The sequence below is a fragment of the Sinocyclocheilus grahami genome, unplaced genomic scaffold, assembly GCF_001515645.1.
Source record: "Sinocyclocheilus grahami isolate Dianchi unplaced genomic scaffold, SAMN03320097.WGS_v1.1 scaffold383.1, whole genome shotgun sequence".
NCBI classification, from domain to species: domain Eukaryota; kingdom Metazoa; phylum Chordata; class Actinopteri; order Cypriniformes; family Cyprinidae; genus Sinocyclocheilus; species Sinocyclocheilus grahami.
In genome coordinates, this window is record NW_015505562.1 from 415,539 (window position 1) to 425,863 (window position 10,325).

The 10,325-nt window shown below is 38.1% G+C and overlaps 1 protein-coding gene across 1 annotated transcript; it reads right to left on the reverse strand.

The window, feature by feature from the left end:
- Positions 1–948: 948 nt before the first annotated feature.
- Positions 949–9,883, reverse strand: LOC107549896 (immunoglobulin superfamily member 3). The gene is made up of 11 exons (XM_016231082.1): positions 9,880–9,883; positions 8,353–8,682; positions 7,317–7,718; positions 6,714–7,097; positions 6,417–6,571; positions 5,982–6,033; positions 5,348–5,731; positions 4,312–4,713; positions 3,429–4,226; positions 2,906–3,292; positions 949–1,929 (listed from the first exon to the last, which is right to left on the reverse strand). Exons 1-11 carry the CDS (start codon positions 9,881–9,883, stop codon positions 1,718–1,720), a joined length of 3,510 nt encoding a protein of 1,169 aa, XP_016086568.1. The 3' UTR covers positions 949–1,717.
- Between the last annotated feature and the right edge of the window lie 442 nt (positions 9,884–10,325).

Genomic DNA, 10,325 nt, shown 5'->3' on the forward strand with positions numbered 1-10,325 from the left:
ATCTATTCTTGAACATTTCGAATGAATAAAGACTTCAAGTTCATCTATAAAGCACACAAAGCTATCGTTTGACTTTATAAACTTTTATTTCATGCATGATTCGTATGGATCTGTTAACTGAATGCAAAGTGTGAATTCTAGGTGTTGTCATTTTTCAATTAAATTCTTAGAAATATTAAACATAATGATAACAATTCAAAATATGAGAAAATAGAAAAACGAGTTACTGGATAAAAATTTTCAAAGATCAAGAACAACTTCAGATTAGACGTTGAATCCTTCGATGCTGATAGAAATTTTGTTGCAGGAAGGCACTGCATTGTGCTGAGATGTTACGTCCTTTTTCAGATTTATAAGTAAAATAGTCTTTGTATTTCCAAGAGAGAAATGCATTACGTGAATGGCTTTCTGTTGTGTCATCCATATTTGTGTCATGATGATGAGTGTAGGCACTCTCACTACGAGTTGCTAAATGAACAGGCTGCTGCACAAATTTTTTATTTTTTTTGTTTGTTTGTTTAAACGGAGAATCAGTTGCCTTATTGGTTAAAATCCCCAAACTATTTACATGATGATGAGTGTAGGCACTCTCACTACGAGTTGCTAAATGAACAGGCTGCTGCACACATTTTTTATTTTTTTTTGTTTGTTTGTTTAAACGGAGAATCAGTTGCCTTATTGGTTAAAATCCCCAAACTATTTACTTACATATTAAATTAAGAAATGACATTAAAATTCAAAGTAATCACTTTGGTAATCTAAAATACTTTTCGGATGTAACTGTAATTTGATTACCACCTATTTAAAATGTAATTATAACAAAATACAGTTACTCATATTTTGTATTTTAAATACGTAACGCCATTCCATGTATTTCGTTACTCCCCAGCCCTGGCTGTTGCTATTGAACTGCCTGTGAGCAACTGAAAAGAGTGAATAAGTATACATTTAACTGCATACAATTGAAAATATAGCATCATTGTAACTGTAACTTCATTTGTTTACAGCCGTGTATACAGCACAATTCCAATGTGAGCTCTTTAATAATTTGCAATTACAACTGGAAAAACCAAGTGAAAAATGTGTTGTAGTTCTGCTCTAATAGGACAAGTAGCCTACAGCGGTGTGAAAACAAGAATAAATAGTAGCAATACTTAAAAAAACAAGGAGAAAATGCTTAATATATTTTTATGTTGACTTCAAAGACACATTTTTCTTCTTTCACTCAGCAGAAATTATCATGGACAGGTTGCATGACATTTTCATCCTCAAAAACCGAGAGCAAAACTACGCGAGGTAAAATGCAACCTAGGATACATGAAATATGTTTTCAAAGGAGATTAAACATGGTCACAGTGTGATATTTGCAGTGAATTAATAGCTAAGAGTATGAATCTAAACTCAAGAGATTCTCAAACTATAAAGACAAGCCTGTTAAAACTGTCATGGTCATATAAACAAACATTCTTGTTTAGTTTGGTAGGATTCTGTGCTTGGTCATCACTTGACGTATAATGTAAAATCAAGGCCCTGAAACAAAACCAGTTAAAAACCACTGGTTTAAATATCTTGCCTCATAATTTATTTATTTATAGCAATGCAAATGCATTAATTATTGGGGTAAGTTAACTTTGTTAAAATAGATATCCCTCAGTAACAACATTTTGTTTATGTAATTGTGTATTACTGCACTAATACAGTTACTGTGCTAGACAGACTAGGAATGATCCCCTGCAGCAGGCGTCACCTCAGGCATGGGACTAAGGGGGTTATTTTCAGCCCACAGACAGTCTTTCTTCTTCTTCAATTCAGAATTCCTCTTGTGATCCCTTCTCAACAACAATATTATGACCAATACAAGAAAGCAAATCAGAGGAATAGTGACTCCCAGTGCCGTTCCCAACGGGTCTGTCTGTTTGTCAGAATCACCTGAGAAGACAAATTAAATGTTAGATATTAGCTTTTTGGAAAATGAAAAATATTTGTTTGTAGATATACAAGATTTATGGATAAACAGGCTTTTAGTGATTTTAAAAATACTATTAGAGTTAGTGTTGTCATTATGTCATTTCCTGCAGCTCCAGAGTGATTAGTCATTTACAACTAAAGTGCATTCCTCAAAATATGTATGTAGTTCCGGGGGACCTTTGTGTTAGCCAAGAAACTACCATTGAGTTGAACGAGAATGCTAACAGATAGCCTTCTCCAGGTATATAAGACCTCCTTCGAGTTTACTGACTTTGCACTGGAAGGTTGGGTTAGGGCCTGTGTTGTTGAGGTGACCATGAGTTTGCTAAGATCCAGGATCAACATCTTCGTTAGTCCTAGATCAGCATTCCTGCCCAACCCTGAAACCAAAACCTTACCATAACCTACCCCTAAAATCAGAGGCAAGTTATATGTTGATGATGTACTGCTCCGGGTGTGTGTTCACGGTGTGTGTGTGTGTGTGTGTGTGTGTGCACTTTGGATGGGATAAATGCAGAGCACTAATTCCGAGTATGGGTCACCATACTTGGCCACATGTCACGTCACTTTCACTTTTTCACTAAACAAGTGCTTGCCAACGGTTCTCACCGATGGCCTGACATTGGCTGACGGCCGACCATTGGCTTGGTGTGTCCTGACCTTTAAACTGACCTGATTTAGATAATCTGATCCTTAGAAAAGATCCATGATCCTTAGGATATCTGATCCATGAACTGAACTGACATACAAAATGTTCAGTGCCTGGAATCCCCAGGTATACAAGACCCTAACCCTGACATTAGTCTTAAACCTAACCCTAAAATCTGACTGGATGGTCTGATTAGACAGAATAATTTGGTGACAAAAGCCCAGTGGTAATTATCAAATTGCTTACAGCAGGGGTTCTCTAAAATCATTCTACATTCTAGATAGTTACCTTCAGTGTGAACATAGATGGAGAGCACTCCAGATTTATCTGAATCCAATTTCTTCCAGGTGTTAGCAGTTAGAAGCCACTCCTCAACCTGACAGTAGTATTGCCCCATATCAGTGGGGTTGCTCTGTGGCACAGTCAGTTTATAGTGTGTGGCAAGTGGTCGGCCAAACACCAGATATTTATAGGTAATTGCACTGTGTAAGATACCATCACGTCTGGCGGTGAACATTGTGACTGGTCCTTCTTCCTCCTGAACCTTGAACCAGGTGACCTCAAAGACAGACTTATCACTGGATTGTGAGTCAATGACACAGTCCACGGTGAACCCAGCCTGATGATTTGTAATGTTGAGTGTTCGGTTGTCCTTCTGAACATGCAGTTTACTTTCTGTTTAAATTAAACACAAATTCAAAGATCAAACAACTATGTTGGTAGTCATAAACAATATGACAGGGTTTTGAAAGTCAATAGTTAGACTGCACTAAGAGATTAAACATGGACAAGATGGAAATGGTTGTATTACCGATACTGTGAACTGTGACTATAGTTGAGCCTGACTGGTCACGTGCCATTGGTTTCCACTGACCCTCACAATCAAGCTGGTACTGCTCAACTCTGCACTGGTATCTTCCACTATCAGCTATATCAGAGTTCAATACTGCCAGATGGAAAGTATCAGAAGTAGGTCTAGAGAAGCGTAACCTGTCCTGATTCTCTGTATGGTACTGTAGACGACCATCATAAGAGTAGGACAATAATGGTATCCCGCTAGTTGACTCTGGTCTATTAAATACCCATCTGAGACTGTAGTGATGAGTAGGGTCCTCTTTTCCTACATCCAGGGAGCATTCAATATCAAACTGCTCTCCTTCCTTGATGAAAAGATACTTGCCATTCTTGTCCATGGCAAAGCTAACATTTTTTTGCCTTTCCTCTGTGTCCTCATGGACAGATATCGTCCCAGACATTTCTTCACCTATCTTTCTCCACTTGTTTGCAGCTGTCTGAATCCATTCAACAACCTGACAGTGGTAAAGGCCAGTATCACTGGGGTTGACGTTTGGCACTGTCAGCTTATAGTGCATGGCACTTGGGTGTCCAAACACCAGATCTTTATTATCGATAGCACTGTGTAAGGTACCATCACGGCTGGCATTGAAGATGATGACAGATCCTTCATTTCTCTGATCCCTGGACCAAGTCACCTCAAACACAGATGCATCACTGGACCGTGATTCAATGACACAGTCAATGGTGAACCCCGCTTGTAGATTGCTAATGTTCAGGCTTTGTTCCTCCTTCTGAACGTGCAGATTGTTCTCTAATTTAATAGAAAAATCTGCATTAATGTTCTTCTCAATTTTCTGATGATATTAGAATTCTAAATTGAAATTTAGAGTACTCACCTATAAGCTGAACAGTAACATTGGTAAAACCTGACTTGTCGCCTGCCTTAGGTGACCATTGGCCTTTACAGTCCAGCTGGTACTGTTGAACTTGACAGTAGTAGCACCCCCTGTCTTCCTGGATGGATCTATGGATAGTCAAGTGAAAGACACCCACTTCTGGGGTGGAGAAGTGGAGTCGTCCCTCAAGCTCTGAGTCAAAGCTGTTGTACTTCAGACGGGCATCATGGCTATAGGTCAGAAGTGCCACACTGGAGGATTCATATTGGTTAAACATCCAGGTAAGAGAGTAACGAAGAGTGGAATCAGACCCAATACCCTCCACTGAGCATTTCAACATTAGCTGCTTTCCCTCTTCAACCTTCAGCTGAGTGTTAGCTTTATTCATTTTGAAATCACTGGCTGAAACCAAAAAGACAATAAGTACAGTATCAGTATGAAATATTGAATTTATTTATTATTTATAAAATTTTATATTTTTAGTGGCATAAAATCTAAAATGTCTAGGCAGTAACAACTGTCCTGAATCTGTTCTGAAACTGTCCCAACACACTTTCAAGTCAGTTCGTAACTAGTTTATGTTTTGGTGGTATTTGGTGGCTAATTTGTATGAATTTGTATGATCTCATTTGTATATTTTCACACATTATGCGTATGCCCCACTGATGGTTAGATTTAGAGATGGGGTTAGGGGTGGACTTTCATTCATTATTATTTTTTTTAAATCAAATGTTTCCATACAAATTACATTGTATGTATTCATACTAAATTACCACCTCATAAAACTTTAGATTATGTTTTCTCATGAGATCGGGTTGGCTGAATCTCATGTTTCATTAAAATGGTATATTTTATTGTTTTGTTCTGTTTAGTTTTTTTCCTAGAAAATGGCAATGAAGTTTTGTTTAAATATGAGAAATATTCTATTAGAAATACCCCCCCCCCCCCCCGACCCTTAATAATCAATTAAACTTATTTGTGTGTAGAGCACAGTTCAGTGGGGAAAAAAAATTAAATGAAGTAAATGTGTTTTTACCTTTCTCTTTGACAACCAGCTCTGTGGAAACAGACATTTTCTCTAGGGAATACCAGTCACCAAGAGGATCCTGAAGCCACTCTTCCACCTCACAATGATATTGCCCACTGTCAGATGTTCTGACCTGTTGAATAATCAGCTGGAAGTCCTGTTTCTGTCTTATTTCCACACGGATCCTCTGGTCCATCTCTAAGCCGGCTGCAGGGCCAAACTTGACAACAGCATCTAGGTCCATAGTTAACAGCATCTGGGACCCAAACATCCATGTTATCGTGAAACGAGAGGTATCTGTGGTTGTCCTCGTGACTGAGCATTCAAGCTTAGCATCAGTGTTGACAGTGGTTTCCAGACGAGAAGTGGGTGAGTACAGGCTCATCTTGCTGGCTGTATTAAACATTACAAAGTAAGGAAAAAAGAGAGATAGGGATATTAAACAGCTGAATCTACAATTATCTAAATGCTTTATTTAAAAAAAGGTTCTAAATGTGCAAAGACAACATAGTGGCAAAAATGCTTTAAAGAACATTTACAAATGTTATGTCATTTAATTTACATGTGAGTCTCTTTTGTAGTAGGAACAGTATGTATGCTAGCATTGGTGTGTCCTATTACTGCTAATTTGTGTTTATCCTGCCTGAACCATGGCTTAGTTTCCTGTTCTCCTTTCTGTTTCCATATTGATAGACCTGGTGTCCACAGTTATTAACAGTCAAAAATTCAGATGTACCTATTCAATATTGTAATAACAGTAATGTATTTTAAATACTTTACTATGTAAATACTTTTAAATACTTTACTACTGTAAAATAATACAAATAGAAGTTTGGGAATTATGTAATAACTAAAAATGTTAAACAATTCAACAATTCAGACAGTATGCTTAATATCTTCTAACACTTTACTTTAAAGGGCCCACAACATACTGACTAGAAGAATCGTTGCAAGTATGTCAACTTATTCTACTAACCCTAAACCTAACAGTCTACTCCGAGAATTAGGTGACATGTAGTTGCAAAGTTACTTATAGTTAGTAGAATGTCTAAAGTGGGCTATCAAAATAAAGTGTAACCCAAATATTTGTTTGAACAGTTGAATTTCGGGGCTGAAACATCCAGCGTACAGCCAAAGACACTTTAGGCCCTCTGACTGTGCATAGCAGTTCTACTGGAGAATCTATTGGCACATTTGTTGTACGACTTTTCAAGCTCACCTTCATTAGAGATTCTGAAAAGAAACGTCTGCAGTGATTATTTCAATTCTAATATCAATAACTACAAATTTGAGCAAAGTAATGACAAAGAGTTTACGGCAGAAAGTCTTGACAGTTTTCTCTGTTACTGAGAATAAAGTGTGATAGTAATCTTACCAACAGAATTAACTATTATGGCTTTTTGCTGAGATTTGGTGTTAGCTTTCTTCATCTCGCCATTGCTCTGTACTGTCCATTCAGACACAATGCACTTATATTCGCCGCTGTCAGATGTTGCAGATGCACCAAGCTCTAGAATAAAGTTTCCAGCTGGAGAATGAAATGTTTGAACATTTCTGCTCTGATACCTTGCCCCAACATTTCTCATCACTCCCTCATGGGTCAGACTAATGACATCACTGAAGGAAGCCCCCGAGTCTTTCTTGTGTTGCCATGACACTGATAAAGGACCTTTGAATCCCGACACTGAGCAGGAGACCCGTAGTGCATCTCCCTCAGTCACCACGTCCTTCATCTCCATGACCACCGCAAGATCACTCTCTGACCAGACAGGCAAAAAAAAAAAAAAAGGCAATGTCAGTGTCTTAATGCAAGCTTTTTTTGTTGTGAAAACTGTGACTAGATTATTTACAGTAAAGAATGCAAACCAATGCCTATTATTTCAAGGCAAGCATCACTGTTATTGTCACCCATAATTAGGTTCACGAACTTTGAAAAGCACAATGATGACATATGAGGAATAATTGTATCATTAATTACCTTTAGCCGTGATGCTCACAGTCTCTTGACTGGACATTTGTTTTTGTATTTTTTTGAAGGTGCCATCTTCATTCATGTTTTCCTGCCATACTTCACACTGGTATAGGCCCTGGTCCTCAGACCGAGCCGAACGGATGGTCAGCAGGTAGTCCGTGTGACTGGTTTTCACTGCTCTCATCTCTGCTGCATTCTCTCGCTCTTTGTAACTGTCAAACATAGTGAGCACCCCAGAAGATCCAATCTGGCCCACTTTCTGCTGGTTCTTCAGCCAAGTCACCGAGAAGAAATGACCAGGAAGGTTCTGTGCATTCACACTGCAGCGGATGTCCAGTGCGTCTCCCTCCTGTAGTGGCCCCTTTGAAGCCTTCAGATGAACACTGAACGAGCCTGCATCAGGGGCCACTTTTGAGACACAGGAAACGGCATGAGATTAAACAGGTTATCTTACACAACTTCCTGTGTATGACTGCACTCATACTCACTCAGGCATTACAACAGGTTCTGACTTATATAGCTTGTATCAGTGTTTCTCAACTGGTACAACTCAACTGGTGATGCATACACAGACAACAGGGGAAAATAAGAATAAATGCCAATAACAGACTGCAACTAACAATATAATCATGCATCGTAAAGACTAATCATTAATATGATTAGACTTATCAACTTTTAAATAGGAGGGAAAACACTTCCTATAACATGTTCTTGTAAAAGCTGTGCTTCCAACCAAACTCTGCAGTATAACAAGTCTGACACAAATTCATTTGCCATTTGGTAAAAGCTTGAAATGCTAACATGGTTAGGCTGTGTGGCTTTCATCCTCAAAAAAATATGAAAAAATAAAAAAAATACTACTCCAGAAAATATGACCCAGAAAATATTAAATACGGGTTCAAGGATGGTAGAAAGCATGAAACTATCAACATTTAAGAGCCATTTAGAAAAACTTTTTACTTTTGCACACTGAACTGTGTTGAGTCACTAAGTGTAAAATCTAAAAGAGCCTCTGGTTTAAATTACAGAATATAAATCTCACCGATTCGTTTGATCTCCACATTGCATGTTGTGGTGGTTTTGTGGGCAATCTGTGTCCAGGAACGGTCTGGGTCTTGGATCCACTCAATGGCTTTGCAGAAGAACTTCCCCTGGTCTGACTGCTGCACTTGAGGCATCTTCAGTCTGTAGGTTGTGTCCTCCACCTTATCCATGCTGATAAGACCAGCACGATAGCCATCCTCAAATCCAGCTCCTGGCTTTACAGTCAGATCTTTGTCCAGAGTAATGATTGGCCGGGGGATTTCATCCTCTTCACCATGAAGAAACCAGGTGACCGACAGATGAGTGTGTTGAAAAGTCTGGCTGGAGACTACAGGAAACACTGCATCTAACAATGGTTTGGAAAGAAAATAGTTAATTAAAAAATAATAATAAATAAAAGCATATACATTAACTCAAATACGGTTATCTAATAAGCACGTGTCCTATTCTGTGACCTAAACTCCTGAAACATTGGTGTCTCTTTGTATATGATATGACGATAGTTTTCTCAAAATAAGTAAAATGCTCATGAAGTGACTCTTCTGTGAGCAGTTCTAGAGATTATGTTTTTGTGTTCATGTACTCATATATTGAGGCGGCAGAGGCTGCAAACACTGTGAGCTTCAGTAGGCCTATGTGTAGTAAATGAAACCGCATGTCTGCGCTATTAATTTCCACGAGGGGTGGACTGGGGGAAAAAATTCAGGCCAGGAAATCTCACACTCGTACACCCACAACAAATTCTGAAACATGGACAACCCTATTTTTTTGTATGAACCTCACATAAAAAAGGTTTCAATTCTTTGGTTGGGGACATAATTAAAAGTTCTCTCATGAACTGCACCTTCACTTCCATTTTTCTTTTCAGTCTCTTTATTTTTGCCCTGATATCTGTCTCTCTCATGACTTTAATACTCAAGATTTAACAAAACTATACTTTCTAAATTGCCTACATGTCAAAATTAGTACATCACTACAATATCTTTATAGAAAAATCCTAATAATGAACATGAGTCATGTTTTTCCCTTACAAAAATTAACCATGTGGTTTTTTTTTGCAAATGGATTACCATTTGTATTTATTTTTACTACAAATGCCATGGTTAAACTATGGTTAGTGTAGCAAAAACCATGGTTAATTTGTGGTTACGATGGTTTAACAATAGTATCCATTGTCTTTGGATTATTGATTACTCTGACCATTTGGCGGAGGCGCGGAGAGCGCACGAGTCGAAGCATTGCCAGTCACGACTCACGACTCCCGACTAACCGATTCATGATTTATTAGAGATTTAATTATCGAACAGTCCGTGCCTGATTTCCACAGACACGCAGAACGTGTAGGATTTATATATTGTCTTTTTGCGGCTTAATATTCACAGACACTAGTCCATATCACGTTTTGATTCAAGTGTACTGACCTACTTTTGATTTATTCGTCCAAAATGTGGCCTATTCCGTCCGCGTTAGGCTATAAGACTCCTGTTTTTATGACTGGAATCTACAAACCAGTCTGTAATTTTACGCATCGCGGAAATTATAGGGCCGTACGTCTCAGAGTAGTCAGTGCAATTTGGGAAAGAAATAAATTAAATCTGTATGTGGATGTGTGTAAATATTCAAATGTAATCCCCTTTGTAATTGTTAACATTTTCATAAGTAACTGTAATTTAATTACACAGTTTTTCTTAGTAACTGTAACTGATTACAGTTACATTTATTTTGTAATTAAATTCCGTAACGCCGTTACATGTAATTAGTTACTCCCCAACACTGAATATAGCTTATAGCCAATCACCTTCTTTTGGGATACATGGGGAATGTGAATGGGTGTTAAAGGATGGATTTCTCTTTCAATAATCTCAAAATGCCAGATCATCTCATTAATCACCCAAACCCTCAAAATAAATAAATATCTTACCATTGAGCTTTGTTTCTGCAGCATAATCTCCGTAATATGCACCACCTGTG

Excerpts from the sequence above, each read along its gene's own strand:
- LOC107549896 (XM_016231082.1), bottom strand. Across the intron at positions 6,572-6,713 it reads CATAATAGTTAATTCTGTTG|AATCTCTAATGAAGGTGAGC; the intron begins GTAAGATTACTA and ends GTTTCTTTTCAG. Across the intron at positions 4,714-5,347 it reads GCTGGTTGTCAAAGAGAAAG|CCAGTGATTTCAAAATGAAT; the intron begins GTAAAAACACAT and ends TTTTGGTTTCAG.